This window comes from Podarcis liolepis (assembly GCF_965112155.1).
Source record: "Podarcis liolepis genome assembly, chromosome: 8".
NCBI classification, from domain to species: Eukaryota; Metazoa; Chordata; class Lepidosauria; order Squamata; family Lacertidae; genus Podarcis; species Podarcis liolepis.
Genome location: NC_139560.1, coordinates 41,511,964 through 41,533,672, shown reverse-complemented (window position 1 = coordinate 41,533,672; position 21,709 = coordinate 41,511,964). Strand labels below are relative to the sequence as shown.

General features: G+C 47.3%; 1 protein-coding gene and 1 long non-coding RNA gene across 6 annotated transcripts in view; one reads left to right on the top strand and one right to left on the bottom strand.

Annotated features, from left to right (window-relative positions):
- NOL4 (nucleolar protein 4) overlaps positions 1 to 20,162 on the bottom strand; it is a 109,735-nt gene extending 89,573 nt beyond the window's left edge. For 2 of the 3 annotated variants that reach the window (XM_083517763.1, XM_083517764.1), the window contains exon 1: positions 18,043 to 20,162. In XM_083517763.1, the coding sequence (XP_083373889.1) occupies positions 18,043 to 18,324 (282 nt within the window). In that variant the 5' untranslated portion in view covers positions 18,325 to 20,162. Of the gene's footprint in view, positions 1 to 17,203; positions 17,317 to 18,042 lie in introns of those variants that run through there. The other variant, XM_083517766.1, reaches the window with a different exon arrangement.
- On the top strand, positions 1,919 to 14,938 carry LOC310713556. 3 transcript variants are annotated; one of them, XR_014529335.1, is made up of 4 exons: positions 1,919 to 2,394; positions 3,134 to 3,226; positions 10,505 to 10,556; positions 14,323 to 14,628. It is a non-coding gene; the product is annotated as an uncharacterized lncRNA (long non-coding RNA). The 3 variants fall into 3 exon arrangements; XR_014529333.1 differs by lacking the exons at positions 10,505 to 10,556; positions 14,323 to 14,628 and adding an exon at positions 14,806 to 14,938 and having other exon boundaries at positions 3,134 to 3,212; XR_014529334.1 differs by lacking the exon at positions 10,505 to 10,556 and having other exon boundaries at positions 3,134 to 3,212.
- Positions 20,163 to 21,709: the final 1,547 nt, after the last annotated feature.

Below are 21,709 nucleotides of genomic sequence, written 5' to 3'. Positions count from 1 at the left end.
CCCAAACTCTTTTTTTATTAGTTCTATTTAACTTTGACTGAGAAGGTATTCCACTTTGTTCAGTATTCTGTGTGTTTGTCTATGTATCAGCAGTACCAACATATACAGTAGATCTGCATTTTTTTATGTATGTACATCTACATAAGAAAAATTAACAACACTAAATGAGAAAACTTTGGTGTGGATAGTATCAAGTCTCTTCTGTGTTTACAGAATCATAGTGTTATAAGGGACCTCAAAGACCATCTGGTCCAATCCATTGCTGATGCAAGAACTTTACTACTAATTAGTAGCCCATCCAGCCTCTGCTTAGGAACCTCCTATGAAAAAGAAGAGTCCACCACTTTTCAGGGCAACCTGTTCCATTATCAAATAGCTCAAAATAAGGAAGCTCTTCCCAACATTTAGTTGAAATTCTGTTTCTCGTAATTTGAAGGCATTAGTTTGGGTCTGTGAAGAAATCCTGTTTATTTGAATTAAGTTTTAATAAGTATCATGTAATGTGTTATTACATTTTGTATTGTGACATACATTGGTAATGTATTGGATGTGTGTGTCTGGTCTGGAGAAAGTCAGTTTAACAGTAGCTTGGGGCCTTAACCAACAGCTGTGAGGAAGGGTTGCTGTTAGAATTCTCAGTGTGCAAAAGAATGAGAGTAGTAGTGCCAAGTCATGTTTGTTTGTATCACATTAGTAAGATACTGTGGACTCCAATGAAAAAGTGGGCGTGTTTTCTCTCTGTGTTTGTGTTCCAGTGTCTTTCTGGGTGGTGACATGTCAGGGTCAATGCATATGAGAGCATATTGAGGGGATTTCCCCCTGATGTATTTTATATCTCTACATCAATAGATATGTGTATGCCCAACACAGTCTGTACCAGCATCATTTTCTGTTAGTATAAGAGCCATTCCACATATTGCACTTTGCTGAATTAGACCACAGACCCCCAACCCTAACCTCTTCCCACATTATCCACATGCTCCTAACCCCAAGGTTCACAAATTGAGCATGAGCACCTGAAGGAAGCAAATGCATGGAGAACAATTGTGGGGAACCTGAAACCTTTTAAATGCTGTCAAACTCCTATGCCCAGTGGCTCCAGCAAACATGACCAATGATCAGGATTGATGAATTGTAGTCCAACATCTGGAGGCTTGCCGGTTCTTCACTCCTGACATAGAGCTTCTACACATGTAGAAGCATGTAAGCTTCTACACAATCTGGAACTCTAATGCCACATGGTTCCAGAGTGCATGGAAGCCAAGCAACCAGAATTCTACATGTGTCAGATTCCCTGCTCAGATACTCTCCATATGTCAATGTTGGGGGTTGGGTTGCACATCATTAAGGGTGGAGGAACCAGCAGTGTGTCGATCGCTGTTTATGAGGATAACGTGAAACAGTTTCCTCCAGCATTCGGTTTCCAACAGCAACCTGCCAGATGCCTAGAAGCTCACAAGAGGTACATGAAGATGACATGCAATTCCTGCTGTTTGCTCCCAACATCTGGTACTCTGGTACATCATTGCCTCTGAGCACCAAATGTCCATGTCCACACCTGCCTTTCCATGCAGGACTCCACAAGCAGGTTATCCCATGAGGTGCTTGTATTGGTGTTTGTGTTTTGCTGGGCATACAGATGTGTGTGAATCACACACTCGTACAACCAGCACATGGGACAAGGAACAAGGAACACGTGGGATGGCTCTGTTGGGAGGGCATGAGGCAGTTGATCTCAGGGTCGTGGGTTCGAGCTTCACGTTGGGCAAAAGATTCCTGCAGTGCAGGGGGTTGGACTAGATTACGCTCGTGCTCCCTTCCAACCCTACAGTTCTGATTCATGGTCCCACCTCCCCCCCCAACCGCAACGATTGTTAGAGCGTTCCGTGCTGCCAAAGCATGCATTGTGACGCAGCGCTGATTCTGTCGGCTTGTGCTCTGTTTGTGCCACAATCCTTGGTTGAGTCAATCTAGTTGCAAAGCCATTCTCTGGTTTGGGATGTGTCAACATCACCAGTTCTCGGGGCGGGGAGCACGAGAGAGAGCGGAAAATTGAGGAGGGGGCGACCGCGTGCCGGCCTGTTCTGTTGGGTGTTTGGGGCCGGCACGTGGGCGTGTTTCCTGTCAGCCAGCGCCTGTGGCGGCTGGGCTCCGGCTCGCTCGCTGCCCGTCCAGGTGCCGCTCAGCTGGCTCCTGCAGCTCGCCGACCCAGTCGCCATGGGAACTCGGCGGGCGGAGGGGGAGGGGGCGCGCTCTGCCTTCTGCTGCCGGGCCTGCCCCAGCGCCGCGCGCGCTTCTTCCTGCTCGCCTGGCTTCGGCTCTCCTCCCCCTCCCCCCTCTCGCCTCCGCCAATCCGGAGAGGAGCCTCGGAGCCCAGCTATGTGTGTCCTGGAGGTATTTCAGGGTTACTATAGGAACGGGAAGGGAGAGGGAGAGAACGAAGGCGAGGGGGAGAAAGCTGCCCCCCCCGCCAGCGCGTGTACACACACACACACACCCCGCCCCTAACACCCCCCACCCCGATCCTGCCCATCCCGCCCCTTCTCCCAATGCCCCGAGTCAGGTGCCAGGCCATGGCTGCGAAGTCAGGGGGAGGGGGGAGCAGGCAGCCGGGCAAGCGCCTGTCCTCCGCCATCCTCCTCGCGCCGTCCCAGCCCCAGAGCCTCGCTGCTGCTGCCGCCTTCGCCTGCCCTGCACGCGGCTGGGGACTCCTCCTCGCAGACCCGCTGCCGCGCCACACGCACGCGCGGCGGGATAGGAGGAGGCGGCGGGAGGGGGTGAGGAGCGTCTGTTCTCGGCCCTTCCTTCCTCCCTCCCTCCCTCCCTCCCTCTCCGCCCAGGGTGCTTCTGTTCATCGCGCCGGGAAAGATGCTACAGTTGGGCGAGAGGAGCCTGGCAACGCCACGGACCCTGCGGATGCCAGAGCTGCAGCCTGGCTTTGAGGAGAAAGGGAGCGTCGGGCAGGAAGAAGGGGCAGTCGCATCGAATGAAGGGCATCGAAGTGTGCGAAGGGGACAAAGGCACACAGTGGTGTCACCCGGTGGCATGGGCAGCTTCCACCCCACCCCCGCCCTGCGGTATGCCAACTCCCTACAGCCCGATCCTGTGCAGGGTGTCTTTCTTTCTCCTGTAGTAACTCCGTCCAACGGGACTTACTACCGAGTCAGTGTGCGACACGGGATCGCAAGCCGGCCCTAATTCCTCGTGGCCAGGTTTGTGTCAATTTGTGCCCCCAAGCGCCACTAAGGCTGCTTTCGTTCTCGTTCACTCCGCTGCACACTTCATATAGGAGAGTATTCCACATCTTATTTTTGCCATCGTTCTTTCTTTTGTTTTGCCAAGGCCCCTGGGAGGCTTGCAGTGGGTCAGGCTGGCCTAGGGAAACTACTAGAGCAGCCAAGCACAGCATATGGCCCCCTTCTAAGCTGCCAGCAATAAGCCCTTTGATTCATCCTATTGTGCATCTCCCCCAAGGTGTATGATAAGCTCAGGGTGTGTGAGATCTTTTCCTACATTTTTATTTTAATGTCTTAGGCAAAACAGGTGAGATGTGGGAGACAGGTATTTTTTTGCAAGAGAAATCATAGAGAAATTGGAGTTCCAACAAATTATCTGAACTATAGTATTGAAAGCCCTTTGGGGGTTTTTCGTATTTGTTGTTGTTGTTACAGTATATGGCTTATTGACTGAGGGTGGAGAGAGAATTGTCTGCCACTTGCTAAACCAATAGTAGGCAGGCAGGCAGATTTCTAAAAAAAACACACACCAAAAAACCTGAAGTTAAATGTGAAGTGTGTGTGAGTTTGCACACACATGCACATACCACATATTTTAGCCAGCACAGAGGTTTTGTGGTGTTTTTGACTATAACATTCAGTTCTTATATAAGACTAGCACCACAGTATAAAAGGCTGCAGTAAACATATTAGACAAACATAAAAGTCTGGTTTCCAAAGCAGCACTAAAGTCCAAGTATCTATTACTTTATTTCCTCCACCCTTAATTTGCAGAATTTTGGATGGCCTTCAGAATTTTTATTTGAATCTTGTTTCTGTTAGAATGTATGCAGATTGTGTATTTATTGAAGGGGGAAAGCATAGTGTCAAGTGCTAATTAAAATCGGGGTTATAGAACTTTTGTTACTGAGCTAAATGTGCCCCTCTTTCCATTTCCACTTGGCTTGTGGCAACTCCTTCACAGCCTTAATTAATATGCCCCCGCTCGGTTTTTGATCTGGTCCCACTCCCATTTCTGTGGGAATATAACTGGAAGACCTGGGCAAGATACAAGACAAGAAGTCTTTAGTTTCTAGGGGAGAAATAACAAAAAAATGGGAAATCTGTTCTTTCCTTCAGTCTCTGCAGCGAATATATTATTGGAGTTGTTCCACACAGTCCCTAATCAAGCTGGTGCAGATGAAGGAGAAGGGAAGGATTACTTATGTGTGCCTGTGTAAACAATTCCAGAAGGATAATTTGAGAAAAGTCATTTGTGTCATTCCTTGTGCTGTTGCCTGGTAGTCCAAAGAGTAGATCTGAGATGTCAGCACTATCATTGCAAGGGGCACAGTCTAAACTGCGGATTGTTGCCCAATATGACACTAATCTCTATGTGTTGGGTGGGGGTGGGCAGATAAGACTTCTCACATTTCCCAGGCATACAATCTGCAGTGCAGGGAGCTGCCATCTTGATGCCACATCCAATACTGTTTTCAACTAACTGCAGTTTGTTGCTTCATCCAGATTCAGACAAACTATGGTTAGTTATAATTAGGGCTTGTCGAAACAAACATACATCAAACAGTGGCTGATGATGAAAACTACCCACACTTCCTGGTTCAGACAAAATGACAAACTGGTTGGTTGAAAACGGAGGTGGCTGCTTCTGATTTCCTTCTCACTGTCCCAGCGGCACCAGCACAGAGCACCAGAGGAGGAGAGGGGATCAAGTCTATGCATATTAACTCTGATTTAATATAGGGGGCAGGGAGCCTGTGGCCCTCCAGGTGCTATTGGACTCCAACTCCAAACATCCCTATTGCCCATGCTGACTGAGCTCAGCTCATGGGAGTTGGAGTCCAACAATGTTTGGAGGGCCGCAGGTTCCTGAACCCTAGATTACCATTACATCCAGACCAGACTATTAATTGATTGATTGATTGATTGATTGATTGATTTTATATTCTGCCCTTCATCTGAAGAACTCAGGGCAGTTCAGAAGATTAAAAAAAAATACAGGATAGAAGCACAAAATAAATAAAGAATAACCCCGCCTCCCACAAACATATTTAAAAGGCCTGGTTGAAGAGAAACATTTCTGCATGGTTTCTAAAGCCCCCCTTGGGAGAGCATTTCACAAACAGGGAGCCACTGCAGAAAAGGCCTGTTCTTGTGTGGCCACCCTCCAGACCTGTCATGGAGGAAGAAGGGCCTCATATGATGATCACGAAGTCCAGCTTGGTTTATATGGCGAGAGACAGTTCTTGACGTATTGTGGTCCTGAGCACTATGCTAGCTTTGCCTGAACCCTAAGTTTGATGAACAAGCATTTGATCTTGCCTCCATCCATGTGAATGCCTACACTGGTGGGTTATGTTTGGGATTAAATATTTTGCTTCATTCAAGATTCCGCTTTGGGATCAGCATGTCTATGATTTGACCAGTATTTGGTGTTTCGAATTTCAGTGGTGCACTGTGTGAGGCCAAAGTTTGGTGCCCTCTCGCCTCTCACCTTCTGTTTGGTTCAATTCACCATGTCATAATTATGATGGCCTGTGGCACCCACTACGCTCAGCACCCAGTGTGGCAGAACCCTAAATCCGCCTCTGGTATACACAGCATATCTCTTGCTTTGCTTTCATCAGTTGGCAAAGAGGTTTGCAGGTTTTTGAAGCACTATAAAAAACATGAATACCCAGCTTGATCAGAATAAAATAAATTGTCTACATACTATGAACAATCATGGCTCTGTCCTACCACTTTCAGCTCCCTCTCTTCTCATCCTCACTATTCTCTGGCCCCAGCCTTCAATAATAACCCAGAAATAAAATAATTTGATTACTCTGTTACAGTTTTCTTAAGTCATCTAAAGTTTTGCTAAGAGAAAGATGAAATACTGCTACAGATTGCTGTGGGCGGACTGGACCTTATGGGATCATATGATAAGTGGTGCTTTTATTTTACTGTATTCCAGATTTAGATTTTTTTTAAAAAAAAAATTCCCTCATAGAAAGTTTAGATTACATCTCGTTAGTTGCAACTTAATATGTCCCCCCAGGCAATGATCTAACAATTAGCATTCAGCTAGCACTATTGAAAGGCTGGTCTTACTGCCTGTTGATTTGTATCCTGGCATTTGCTTCGTATTAAGGAACAACTATTATATACTGCGTGTGCACATGTATGATAATATATGTAACACCCTTTGTCTTAGAGTAGGCTCATTGAAATCATTAGGACTGACTTCTGAGTTGGCATGGTTTGGACTACATTGTCTGAAGCTAAAGGCAGAAGAGATGTGAACCTATAGACATTTGCAGATAAGGCTTTTGTTTGTAACATCTATTGGGTCCATTCACTATTCATTCTCTCACTCACAAACCATTTCACACTATTCACACACTCCATTCATGTCCCACTCTGTCTAATAGCATCCACACATTCGGTTGAGTATCATTGTGTTGGGGCTGTCTTCTCTGCACCCCTTTTCATCAACAGTTCCATCTGCTTCTAAACTTAGTGAGAAGTTGTAATGTTCACAAGCATTTCATATAGCATTTAAATAGCTGAACTAATTTCTAGGAAGATCTTGTTTCAGTATGCTGAAGTTAGAACCAGTGGCGTAGCGTGGGGGGTGCAGGGGGGCCCGGCCGCACCAGGCACAACATCTGGGGGTTAGGGTTAGGGGGTGCAAATCCACGGGTTAGGGGGCGCAAATTACTTGCCTTGCCCCGGGTGCTGACAACCCACGCTACGCCACTGGTTAGAACTCTTAACAGCCAGGAGCTGTGCTGGGTTCAGTGTCTTTGAGCTATGACCCCAGGCTCTTTGGTCATGTATTCGTGATTCACAGTCAACTTCTATGATTTAGATTTAATATGTCTCTCTAAATGTGAAGCAAATTACGCAAAATTTTGTTTTGATGTCCCAAATAGATATTCTTATTCTGTAATGGCAGACACATTTTATTACTAACTTCCAAACATTAAGCACCTAAATCCACAGTAATAACAATTAAATGCAGTGATAGATAGATGGTGGGAAGCCCATTTGTGTTTATATGGATTTTTTCCCTTGACTTTTTAAACATCAGTACATTCTCAGTAATCACTGCAATCCTCCTGTACAGTAGGTCTCATAATCTAGGCGTGAGGATGAAGGACTACTATTTTCCAACCAGTCAAATTCAGTTGAGTTAAAGTGAATCAAGGGTATGCAGTTCTCAGCTCATTCTCTTAACTGCTGTGCTACTGCATGGGTGTATTGAGAACGAAGAAGGACTTTATTCAAATTGTAAAAGCTCTTTCTGAAATTTCAATATTTATTTCTGTCTCCACTAGCTTACAGGGCTTGTCGTGTTATTTGGCAGAGTGAGGGAACAGCCTCAGGTGGGGTGTGCTAGGAGGCAGTGGTGCCCCTCAGCTCTTCCTCCTGAGCTCCCTGACCATACTCTCCTGTTGGGAGAAGAGAGCTGTGTGTCATGCCTCTTGCCCTCCACCTTTATAATTACCCTGCTGATCTCTCTCAGGGGCACTGCAGTGCTCCATTACTAATATTGAAGTAAGATTTACTGCTATATGTGGCACAGATGCATGTGCGTGCCATTTTGTCCTTTGCCTCAGGCAGCATAATATCTTGGGCCAGCCTTGATAGCTTGCTTTTAATCTTATTTATTTATTTATTTATTTAGTCAGTCAGTCAGTCAGTCAGTCAGCTTATCTTGTCACAGGTACCCCAAAGCAACTTACATCCAGATAGTAAACCCCACATAGATAGCTGTACATTAAAACCAAGAGGAAAAAGAAATACCATACATATAAAATAATCCACTCACTTCTAAAAGACCACAGGTTATGGAGGAAAGTTTTTGCCTGGCACCTAAAGATATATGTGGCGCCAACCTTCACAGCACTGCATTAGCACACAGAGTGGGAGCCCATTGAAAACTTGAATACTTTAGCCATATTCTGGCATTCATCACTCCAGTGTTGAACAGCATGTGAACAAGGAATAGGTCTGCATCAAGTAGCCCTTTCTGTGGTGTGGCATGCATCTAGGTTGCAGGTTCCTCTCACCATAGACATTTATACCAGAGGTGGGGAACCTCCAGCCTCTGGGCCAAATTGGACCTGATACAGACTATGAGGCCATTTCCTCCAAACCACAGCCATCTCCCTCGTGTCTGACATCATTTGTGATATCAAGTGTGAGGCAGGTAGACACATCTTCCACGGAAAAACTGGGAACCTTGAAGTGTGTTCTAATTGTTTTTTGGCAAGCAAGCCTTGCTGTCAGCACTGATCAATGGTGACACCAACCGTAGTTGAGATTTGCTATGCTATGGAGTTCCTGGCTGGGAACACAAGTGCCAACTCCCTGGGACCCTGGGTGCCATAGCACCCACAAAATTCCCCATGAAGGGGCCAGGCACCCACAATTTTTGGTACCAGGGCCATGTATGCTGCATGTCTCCCACACCCTGGGCACCCACAGTCGCGGGGCCAAGGTGGCACTTCTGCTGTAGTGCAGCCAGTCCCTGTGCAAAATGGCCTTGCAGCAAGTATGGATTTTATTCATGAGCCACCTTGACTTTGTTTTCAAACCCTGTAAAGCCAATGCCAGTCAGCATGGGCAATACTGGCTAGATGTTCCTTTGTTCTACCTTGGTATAAGGCAGCTTCCTACATTCCTAATAGTGGGGAGGGAAATTGGCACTCTGCAGCAAGCAGGTGAAGCAGTGGTGGAGGCAGATGGAATCCTTTCCCGGGTAGTGTTGCTGCTCCAGTTGAGCCCAGCAAACACCAGTTGTAGAAAAGGAGCCCTTCAACAGTGCTCAAGGGCTATAGTGTGGAATCGACCCTCAAAAGAGAGCTACAAAAGTCATTCAAAATCCCAGGAACCAGCATAATATTTTGGAAACTCAGCCTCAAGTTTTAAGAAAGAGTCCTGCAAAAACCAAGTAAGTATTACAACATTCTTGTACTATCATCAATTTTCTAGGTACCCAAGCAGCTGGATTTCCTTCCTACCTCACCTCCACCTACAGGAGAAGTGGCTACATTGCTACCTTCTAACTTGATGGATGGTCAAAAATTGAGTGTGGCCACCTCACAATTGGCATGCCATACATTACCCCCCCACACACACACACACATTTTGCATATACATCACATAAACAGCAGAGCAAGCGCGCATAGAATCATAGAACTGTAGAGTTGGAAGGGATGCAGGAATCTCTTGCCCAAAAAGGGGTTCAAACCCACGACCCTGAGATTAAGAGTCTCATGCTCTACCAACTGAGCTATCCCAGCAGGATAATCACATGCATATTGCATACATACTAGGGAACACACATGTACATACAGAGAGGGGCACATTATATACAATGGATGAATCTGGTGAGCAGGGAGGGAGAGATCTGTAGCCCAATCTCTCTCAAGCCCTTCAGAAAGTGCTTGCTGAATGCTGCAGAGGTGCTCCACAATGAGGAAGCAGCAGAGAATCAGATGGTGAGGGTCAGGGGTGGGGGCCTGTCATTGCTACCACCACCAAATTGTGAAGCGGGGAGTGAAAAAAGCCTTTGGGGGCTGGATATGTCCTGGGGGCCATAGGTTAGTCATTCGAAGCCTAGAGTATCACTAAACTTCTGTAAACACACTTCGATGGTGATCTAGAACAAGTGATTTGTGGATAATAGTTTGTGGGTGTTCTGTATAATACACTAAATATTGGCTTTCTTTGGTGGCAGTATGTAGAAAAACACGGGTGGAGAGAGAATAAATATTTGGGTCAGTAAGTCAATGAACAGAATTAACAGGTGATCACAGAGAACAGGACCCATAAGAACTCAGTTTGCACAGTTGATTAATTTGGGACCATAATATAAACACAAAAGCACAACTTTTTGCACTGACAGAACACTAGTTCACAGTTTGTGTAGAAGAGATAAAATTCCACACTCACTTCCTCTGCCTTGAGCAATAGGAATACTGGTTTTGATAAAGTTCCTTCCATTTGGAAGAGTAACCACTGTAGATGTGTGGTGTTCTTGCACAAATCTGCTTATTTTAACAAGTTTTACAAGTAACTAGGTATGGGGAAAAGAATACAAGGAGAAGGAAAAAAGATAAACCAAAGCACAGAGATGAATAATTTCACTTGCTTGTTCTGGTGGTGATGTCATCAGCGGTACAGGACCCCTGTCTCTTGGCTGTTTTCCTTCTGCTTAACTTTTTCACTGATCACCAACTTGTTACTCACTCGCTCAAGCCATATTTTCTGCTTAGGCCTGTGCCCCTGTGGTGAATGATCCTAGGAATGCCACTGCCTTATTTTTCGGTGAGAAAGTGAAAGGGAATCCTGGAATAGTAAGGACTGTCTCTGTCTACAAGGGAGATAACAGAAACTGGTGGTTTATGGTGCTTTTGGTGTGAAGCATGTCCCTACACACAGCTGAGCTGAAGTGAAAGGAAGCTCTCTTCCAAAGTGATTACAATTGCATGGGCCATAATGTTGCTGGCATGCCTGCTAGCCTTATCCCTGTAGCATTAGTGGCCTGGTCGCATTGCTTGTCCACACACTAAAGCTGAAAGTCTGAAGTAGGGAGCCTAATGTTTATGTGTAGCCTCCCCATGTGATTTAGAAGCCCATGCAATCAAGGTTCTAAATAATTCAGGGAATCTACATGCATATAGCTGACGACTTTAGTCCCAACACATGGACAGTAGCAGGGTCAGGCCATTGAGGATGTGCTGAGGGGGGCAAGCCAAGTGAGTGTGATCCTGTTTCCCCCTTGACTGTAATCATGTGAGGGCTTGAACATCTGAAGAGGGTTTCACAGGGTGTGCATTCAGATACCTATCATCTTCCTTGCCTCCCTCCATGGCAACAGCAATTCTTCTCTCATGTGAATGGAGGCAGAAGGAATGAGCTGAGCCACAAGGATCAGCTCTGCCTCCTGCAAGGGAAGTATAGCTCTACCTTTTCTACCCCTCAGTTCCCAACATGTCATCACACTTCTAACCAAAGACAGGAGCAGCTTGATTCTCAAAGTCTAGGATTACTGGAATCACTGGAGGCAGGGGTTTGTGATTGATGGGAAATTCCAAATGGGCACTGAGAGCAGATTAACTGAGAGAACCACCAGCAGTATAACCACAGCCCTGCCTCTATTACTCCCCCTCCCTTTGCTGGTCACCTACACTGGAGACCCAGAGCCACTGAGTGTCTGAAGTGTAGTCACACTGTTATACAGAAGTCCAGAAGCTTTGCTTTGATGGTGATTTGCACTAGTAAAGTGCTTCTTATTAAGAACATAAGAAGAGTCTGGCTGCTGGACCAGGCTGAAGGTCCATCTAGTCCATCCTATTCTTGCAGTGGCCAACTAGATGCTTATGGGAAGCCTGGATCCAAGTGCAGCTAGTATTCAGTGACATACGAGGTAGTACTCAACTAAGTTTTGCTCAGAGTAAAGGTAAAGGTAAAGAAACCCCTGACCATTAGGTCCAGTTGTGACCGACTCTGGGGTTGCGGCGCTCATCTCGCTTTATTGGCCAAGGGAGCCGGCGTACAGCTTCCAGGTCATGTGGCCAGCATGACTAAGTTACTTCTGGAGAACCAGAGCAGCACTCGGAAACAACGTTTACCTTCCCGCCGGAGCGGTACCTATTTATCTACTTGCACTTGACATGCTTTCGAACTGCTAGGTGGGCAGGAGCAGGGACCGAGCAACGGGAGCTCACCCCGTCGCAGGGATTCGAACTGCCAACCTTCTGATTGGCAAACCCTAGGCTCCCATTTAAATCAAGAGGGCTAATTTAGTCATGTTCATTAATTTCAATGGGCCTGCTTTGAGTAAAACTTAGCTGAATAAGTACCACCCCCAATGTGTGGGTGTGGGTGGGTGTGGGTGGGTGTAAATAAATACACATGTAAATAAAAACACATGTAAAAATGCATGTAGATAAAAACAAAAAACATATGCACACGCATGCACACTTCTGTTCTGCATGCCAGTCATTTAATTGCTAAATGCAACATAAACATTCTTCATGAGGTAAATGTATTGTGCTTTCTGTCCAGAACCCCCTTAAGCTCTGAGTTCAGTGGCAAATATTGACTGTATTTCCACATCCTCATATTGGTTTGTACTTTGACCATTCCTACCCACTTTCACTTTCAATGAAAGTGAAATCCCTTTGAAGAGGGATTTAGTATATACATGTATTTACAAAAGTCTATCCTTGTTTTCTAACATTCTTTGGAAAGCTACATCCTAAAATATTGCAATTACCATAGTTTTTTAAGTACTGCCATAGATAGTTTTGTGGCTATAATTTAGCCATGTAATGAAGGATTTTTCTTATTTGTGAAAATCTACATTAAAAATTACCAGTTAATAAGCCATGTCAATCTTTAGAAGAGTTTTACATAACTGAACAAGTTTGACATAAAGATGAGGTATAAAGCATAGCCAAAGTGAAAATATTATTCCATGGAATTTTAAGATAAAAGTATAACTTTTATATAGAGAGGGTGCAGAACACAGAGTAGCTATATCCTAATGCTTTAACTTTTTTAGTTAACAAGTGGCACATAGACACATTTTACTCCTATCATGAGGATTGATTATTCTAACACACATTAGAGACTAAGAACTCAGAAACAGAGAGTGGTAATTATTAGGAAGTTGCCTTGTACACTGATAGCAGCTTTCTAGAGATTCAGACTGGAGTCTTTCCCATCCCTGACAGGATATGCCAGAAATTGACCTGGAACTCTGCCTCTATTCTACTACTGATCTATTGTTGAAAAATAATAGGAACCCCAAGATGCATATTTACAAACCTTCAATAACATTCCCACAATTGTATTGTTGTGCTGACACTTGTGGCATGTTAAAGTCCTGCATGTTAATAGTTTTCTTTATAAGTATTTCACAAACTTCTTTGCTCTTTACAGTTATCACTGCAAGTTAAAGGGGAGAGCTTATAATGAAGATACATTTTTTTAAAAGGAGCATGGCTAGCAGTCCAATTCTATGCATTTGTGCAGATGGTGTGTCTGCAATAGCATCATAATATCACCACAACTCTTGTGTAGTTGGTACTGGCATAATTTTTGACACCCCACATCTTAAGCAGTTACAAACTGGACTACTGAATCATATGCAACTTAATTTCCTTTTAAAGTGCAATTTAAACTCCAACAACTTTTATGCTAGGGTAACCAAAATATTGGTCTGCGGAATCCATTAATTAGACCTTCACCAGCACACACCTCTGAACTAGTGGCATAACATCCACATAGTTACTTACACAAAAGATAGCAGGATACAAATATTTCTCTCAAATAGGGATCAAGAGGACTGTCTGCTTTCATATAGTATTTCACCTGGCCCTCATTGCTTATCCTGAACTGCTGATTTGTGGCCCCACCCCTAACTAATTCACAAATGTTTGAACTCTAGCAGGCATGGCCAAACTTGGCCCTCCAGCTGTTTTGGGACTACAATCTCCATCATCCCTGACCACTGGTCCTGTTAGCTAAGGGTGATGGGAGTTGTAGTCCCAAAACAGCTGGAGGGCCAAGTTTGGCCATGCCTGCTCTAGACCATAGACCTGAATTCACATCCTTGGCACATCATTCTGTACACATGAGAACATTTGATTTCAAGCCGGATACTATAATTTGTACCATTACCACATAACATCACTGATGTTTTTCATTCTTTCCAATTTTATTTTCAAACATAAATACTAATTTAGTCAGAAATCTCATATAAGCGGTTCATAAAATTATCTGTAGAATTTCAGTCACCAGTCACACTAAGGATAGTGTTATGTGTTGCTAAGTGACTGTGAGTATCAAGTATAAAAACTTTAAACTAATTATTGTCAGCCATTTGGCATATTTCTCTGTCTTATGCTTTCAAGTAAAGCCTCTTGATTAGGCATCATTTCACTGTTCTCATAAACTGCAGTTTGGGCTTCATGAAAGAGAGCAGATGACAAAAGAACAACAGTGGGAAGAGTTAGCAGAGGTACAGTATATTATTCATTGAGCTGTACATATAAATACTCCACTGTGTGTTGTCCCACTGTAGACCTAAAATGGCCGTATTGCCGGATGTTGTTGCCTGGTGACCAAGAGTGCATCTCCTACACCACAGAGGGATGTGAAAACAGGGAGACTGATTTGCTCCTTTTGCTCTCCAGAAGACTGAGACACTGAAATAAATTAAATCAGCATTCAACAAGCTAAATATTTCCTTTCTCTGCATGCTGTTTAAACTGAATGAGGCCCTGGGAGCCTGAGGTGTTCACCAACATGCAACAGCAAACTAGATATAATATATGTTCAGGCCTTTGTATTTCATTCGCTGTCCATGCCATTTAATAAACAGATAAGGCATTGCTACTGTATGCCTGCAAGTTATTCTTGCTTCAGTGAAGTCTGTGTTGCTTGTCTGGTCTGTTCCGGTGCAAACTCCCACCTGCTATCAGTCTCTCTTTCTTTCATTAAAATCAAGTAGTTAATTAGCCCCAGCCTGTCCTCTCCCCTTCTCTCTTTCCCTTTAATGCAGCAGTAATGATGTCTAATTACCAGCAGCAGTGGATTACAGAACCTTCAGGAGCAAATCTCTCTGCCTGACAGCAAAGCTGAGCAACAAACCTTAAAGCTTCAAGGAGAGAATAATTCTGGACAATGAAGGTGGTTTGCATATTAATTTTTCATCAAGCCAATTGCTTTGATGTTTAAAATGTTATTTTGTGCATCTGTTAATTCTGTACTGACCAGAATTATCAATAGTGTTTGATTTTTTAAAATGAAATACTGTACACTACAATGACTTTTCTGGTAGTGGGAAAAGTTTTTTGATTATATAGTATGGAAGTTACTGTCTCTGTGCACTGTAGCAGCAGATATATATGTGACAACATTGTCAAGTGTATGCAGCAATCAGACAGAAGAGTTAACAAGGAGTGATAGTATGTGATTAAACTCTTCTATGGCCACTGGATATATTGGGATGAATGAGATGCTACGAAACAGAGTGAAGCTTCTGTCCATGGTGCCAGTGAGTAAACTTGAATGACTTCACATAAATGTTAATAGCAAAGTGAAACTGAAAACACTTCCAAAGTCAACCATTGATATGTATCCAGCTCCAGCATGCCCAGTGCTTCAAAAGGAGTAAGATGCTATCCCACATCTTTTCAGGCTGCCTCCAAACCACCTTATTTCTTCCAATGGATGTTATTGAGTCTGGCATAATTTGAAATGAAACCATTCCACTTCACTTCCACTTTGAGCACTGAGTGCACATTAGAAAAAATCTGAAGTTGTCCTTAAACAATTGATGCATCCTTGTGAATGGGGATATGAAGTTTGAGGTAATCATGATTCAGTAACATCTGTGCATGCTGTTTGAAATTTCTGTTATGGAGCGGATTTAGGAAACTAAATATTTGCATGCACTCAAGATTGAATATTTTACCAATGCAAGGAATGCTGTTAGATTTGAATCATAGAATTGTGGAGTTGGAAGGGACCCTGAGGGTCATCTAGCCCAACCCCCTGCAATGCAGGAATCTTGCCCACAGCTGCCTTGGGTGGGTTCAAACCACCAACCTTCTGGTTAACAGCCAGACACACTGTCCCATTGTGCTACTGATAGTACAGAGTAGTGTGTACTGGGCACAGTCCAGTGCACAGACATGCATGGGCATATACCAACCTGCATTGGATTTGGGCCATTTTATGTAATATAGAAATGTGATGGGCCTTTTTATAGTTTTGTTCCCCCATTACTGCACTGTTGTAGAGGTGATCATTTCCAACATTGTTGCTGCAAACCTACACACACCTGGGAGAAAATTTCACTGAACTCTTGAGTAAAGGATTGAGTATAGGATTGTTCTGTGCTTTTCTGAGCTTTTCAAGCAGACAAATGCTTGGGTGAAACTATGTTTAGTAGGTGAGTATATCAAGATAAATTATGGGCATCAAATTGTGACAGAAGCATGAGCCAAAAGAGTGGGGATATGCAAAACCCTTTAGAAACAGCACAAATATGGACTTAGTTAATGCAGATGTATGTCATTTATACAATGCAATCCTATATATGCCTACTCAGAAGTAAACTCTGTTGAATTCAGTGGTACTTACTCCCAGATAAGTGTGCATAGGAATACAGCCATAAAGTCCCAGAATAATGCTTTAACTTTACAGGTAAACTATTTTTTCTAAGGCTATCCATGAATTCCATCTTCCTTCAAACATGAGTTTACCTGTAGCTTTCCAAGAAAGATGCTATGAGACATAAAGGATGCTTCCTGCAATGCTATTCCAGTTAATCAGCATTAACTGAATTAATCACCATAGATACGAAAGTATATTAGTTGAGCTTTTCTTGAAACTTGGTTATACTTTATTTTTATGAGATTAGGTACTTGAACCATAGTAAATAGTCTGGATACAGGTTTATAGTGGAGAAAATCCACTTTTGAAATAAATGGATTTATGCAGGAGTGCTCAGTGGAGTGTCCCAAAGGTACAAAACTTTTACAAAGTAATCCCAATAGGTAGCTGAAATCCTGAAACCATAAAATAATAAACACTGTATAAATTATTTCCCATTACTTTAAGACATTTAGTATTATTTCATACTTATTTCATTAACCATGGCCACTGGCATACAAATACTGTATCTTGATTTGCTGCTGGTGATTAAAAAAGCACATGGAATCCTAGCATTCTACAGCCACATCTTAAATACATTCTACAAAATCTTTCACAGTGTCAAAAAAGAAAAAGGAGAGCCAGGACACTTTTTCTTAGTCCAACAACAAAAATGTGTTTCATTAACTCCGAATGCCAAAGGTAAGGTTTTTGCTATTGCACACACTTCCGCAAACCAGAGTAAAAGGCAAAGCTTGGAAATCAAGAAAAACTAAAGGAAGGAGAGGAGAATGCAAACCTACTTGTAACCAACAGTTCCCATCTTCTGAACCAGGAAATTCTGTTGCTCCTGCCGCCACCACTACCACCACAACCCAGCATAATAGCACTTCTGCTGTGAGATCTGCAGCTAGCTTTTCAGCCTCCAACCTCTGGAAGGCTCACAATACTTCTGGGCTGGCATCAAGTGAGACTTGAACAAGGGGGGGGGGGAGACCAACCAATTCCCCCATTCGGTCATGTGCAAAAGCCTACAGCTCTTTTGTTGATTCCCCCCTGCCCTCTGCTTTCTGCAGTGAGCCGAGCACATCTCCCCGATGCTCAGAGGGATATGGGCTAACAATGAAGGGGAAAAACACAAGCTGCTATCCCGGGGAAAGCCCCAAGCCAAGGGCCGCCCCGCTTTGTGCCAAGAAGGACCCGCGGTGCTTTCTCGCTCGGAACTCGTCTCAGATGGGGAGCGCGGAGGCGTAGGACACGCCGCCGCCCCCCAGCAGCCCCCACCCCCACGCCGCCCCCTCTCAGCCCCGGGAGGCGAAGGGAAGAGGCCGCCCCCAACAACGACAGAAAGGGGATCATGGCAAGGGAAAGGCAGGAGGGCGATCGCGCTCAGGGTGTGCTTGGTGCGTTGGCTGCGCAGGGAAAGAAGGGAAGGGAGGCGCACAAAGCCCAGAGCCTTGCAGAAGGTGCCAGGCAAAGGCAGCGCTGGCTGGAGATTGGGGGGCGGGGGGAGGAGGAGGGGGCGGGGGGAGGCGAGCAGCCGGAGCCCACGGGTGGCCGCGATGGGGCGGCAGCTGCTGCTGCTGGCCACTCTCCCTCCCCAGTGCGGCTCCCAAACAAGGCAGGCAATTTCTCGACTCACCGTGGTCTTGACCGGCACGTAGAGCACTTGCTTCCCTCCGCCGCCGCCACCACCAGCGCCAGCCCCGCTGACCTCGTCCGGATGGCCGAGCTGGAAGCCTTTGGATTTGACCCAGAATTTGAATTTGGCGTTATCCGTGGAGCTGCTCTCGGAGCCGTTCAGCAGCTGGACAATCCGCTCGTATTTCTTGCGGGTCACCGTCTTGGTTTTGCCCGAGTCCCCGTAAGTCCGGAGGCACCAGTCCTGGAACTGGCGGTACATGTCCCGGTCGCCGCTCTCCATCGTCCCCGGGCGAGACACACACCCCCAAAGCGGACCGGGGCACCTGTTCACCCCGGGCTCATGGAGGAGGAAGATGCAACCAGGAGGAGGAGGTCCCGCGACAATCACACCCTAGAGAGGGCTGAGGGGTGGGGGTGGCTGGGGTGTGTGCGTGTGTGTCTGCTGGGGGGGGTCGCCTCCCCCCTTTCTTTGCTGGAGGAGCGATCGGGGTGGATGAGGGGCTGGGCGATCAATTCCAGAGTGGCTCAGCAGTCCTGATCATTTTTCAACTTGATCATCCCAACCGCCACCCCTCCTCCCCACATCCACCAGGCAACCAGGTCTTGCTTCCTCTTGCTTCCCCAGTACGTGATCCGTCCCTTTAATCTCGTGGCCGGCAGGACTATCCCAGCGTCTCCAGCAGCGCCTCTCCCCCCACCCCCGAGGGTTGCGCCTTTATGGCCCCGAAGACATGGACCCTAGCTCCGCGAAGAAAAAAGGAAAGGGAGAGCGAAAGGACAGATCATGGAGTCGGATTCTTCTCTCCCGGGCATCCGCTTCAGCCTGGATGGTGCAGGTTGGAGGGAGGGGGGGCAGAGAGAAAAGCCCACCCTCCACCCCAGCCAGCCAACCCTGGGCTGCCTTCCTGTGTCTGTCCGGGAGGACCCTGCTTCTCCCACAAGCAGCCTCTCCACGCAGGATGGAGGAAAACGCTGAAGGGCAAGCGGGTGTCTCTTCTTCTCTTCTCCTTTATTCCATCTTAGGGCTCCATGCTTTGGGTGGGAAGCTGTTGGTGGGATAGAAAGTTCTTTCCTGCCTAACAAATCCAGGGTGCATCACCGAGAGAAATCTTGACAGATCATCCTCGCAGGCTTTATTTAGCTATTTTTTGGGGGGTGGGGAAATCCCACTAAACCGAGTAAAAGAATAAGGATGATAATAACCTCGACCCTTCGGAAGGTACAAAAATTAGGCTTGGGACCAAAGGAGGGCGAGCTGAGTTCTGGGAGGATGTTGGCCGGCGGATGGCGGCCGGCGGTGGGGCTGCGCATGTAAAAACGGCTTTTCGCCCATTTAGCGACTCGTCCAGCCGAAGGTATCTGGTGGTCTCCCCCGGCTGCGAGGCGTTCGAGGAAGTTTGGCGTCCGGATGCTTGATGGAGAACCAGCGCCGCCCGTTTCCTCGCCGCCGCCGCCTGCTTCCCTCCCTGCTCGGAGCAGCCTCGATTATTGTCCCTGCCTTGGCCCCCGTTTCCGTTACCCCTTGAAACCCTCGCCGCCTGTGGGCCGCGCCGCCGAGCCCCCTCTCCTCCTCGGGAGCCCCGTTGCCAGCGCCTCGCGACGACGACCCTCCGAGCTGGCGAAAGCAGGCGGCAGCTGCTCCATCCGACACCTATTCGCCGCCCGGGAAAGGGAGTTCCCCTCCTCCGCCTCCGCCTCCTCCGCCTCTCCGCCGCGCGAGCCCAGACACACTCCCACTCTGTCTCTCTGCGCGCGTCTTCTCTCTCATGGCTCCCGGACCCGTCCAGTCCTGGCTCCTCTCTCTCTCTCTCTCTGGTCACCTCACACGCCAATCCCAGCTCCCTCTCTCAGACCCTCCTATGGCTCGTTGCCGTGGGGGCTGAGGGGAAGGCACCGAGCTGCTCTCCCTCCCCTCTCCACGGCTCTCCCTCCATCCGAAAGGCGCCGTGAGGTAAATGAATGGGCCGCCTGGCACCTTGCGCGCGCGCCGCGCCTCAGCCTTGTCCCAGGCAGGCACTTGCGAAATGGACAGTGCCCGCCTGCCTCTCCCGCCTCCTCCTCTTCCCCCCTCTTCCCCCTCCTCCCCCCACCCCGCTCGCTCCCTCAGTCTCTCTCTCTCTCTCCCTCCCCCGCCTCCCTCTCTGCCAGCCGCTCTCTCTGCTCAGCGGCTCTACTAGAAGGTCTCGCGGCGCAGGAACCGGGACTGACAGCCGGCAGCGCGAGCCGAGCGCGAGCAAAAGCTCCTCGCCAAAGCCCTTCTCTCCCGCGTCGGCTCCCCGCCTCCCCTCCCCGCTCCTTGGCCGCCCTCCGCTGATTGGCCAGCGGGACAAAAGTTTCTGTGGAGACGGCGGAGCGGCGACGTGACGGACAGAATTGTCCCATTTAGGGATGCCGGGCTCGCGCATGCTGCGGGCGGGCGGCGGCAGGTTGGAGAGCGCCGCGCAGGCGGGCGGGGCTGGCCCGAGCGGCGGGCGGCAAGGTGGCGCAGGGGAGCCGGCGGAAGGCGGAGGAGGAGGCCGCTCCACCACCCTCCCCGCCACAGCCAGGTGGGGGGAAGGGGAGGGGCGTGCGAGGGGAGCGTTTCCATGGAGATTTCTCCTGGTCTAGCCTGGCTTAGCCTCCCTCTTTCTCTCTCTCTCCCCTAAGTCCCCCCCCCCTTCCACCTCCCTCCCATCAGATCAGCTGACACGTCATTAGCTTAGGACCTAATTATTGCTTATTGGAGCAACAAATGAGCGAGAGGACCAGCTGCAGGAGACTGGCAGGGTGTGTGTGTGTGTGTGTGTAGGGGGCAGCTCCCCCCACTCGGAGTCCGGTGAGCCAAGAGTCCCGAGTGGATTCTTGTTAACTTGCAGGGCTCCTCCCGCAGCCGCAGCCGCCCCCTTAGCAACCTGCAAGCTCTCAGCTCCGCCGCTCCGCCGTCCACCTCCTCCTTCTTGCCACTTTTGTTGTCGTTGATGACTGAGAGGGGGGGAAAAGGACGATGAATCTGACGGGAATCTGGCCCCCGTGGACCCCTCTGTGGCCCGCAAGCATGGAGGGCTGCTGCCGCCGCCGTCGTACTGTACAGCCAAGGCATCCTTTGCTGTTGCCGCTAGCGGGTACCTTTGCAAAACAAAGCACGTGGACCAGTCCTGCCTTCAAATGGACCCGTGCTCAGTTATCCGTCTCCAAGAGCCAATGCACACTTGCTGTTGACAGGGGGGGGGGGATGCCATCGGGTGTGTGTTGTGGGGAGGTCTCCATTAGGATGTCTCTTCTGGTACAAGGATGTTGCTCACCTGGTAAGTGCGGGGAGGGAACTCCGGAGAGAGTTCAGTTCCTGTCTTTCCCATAAGGCTGTTTAGAGCTGCAATTCTTGCACTAGGAAGGAGCTTCCCCACGAAACCAAAAACTTTGGACATTTCCCTCACAAGTAAATTCTTCTGGTATCAGTGGGACTCTTCATGCCTAAGATGAAAATTATTTTTGTAGGGCAGAAAATGTGAGGCAAAGCTACTCAATGAGGATGTGGAAAGTCCTAGAGCTCAATATCCTTTGGAGTGTGAGAAGAACAACACTTAGTGTTCAGATGATGACCACATAAAAGATAAAGGACCCCTGACAGTTAAGTCCAGTCGCAAACGACTCTGGGGTTGTGGCACTCATCTTGCTTTACTGGCCGA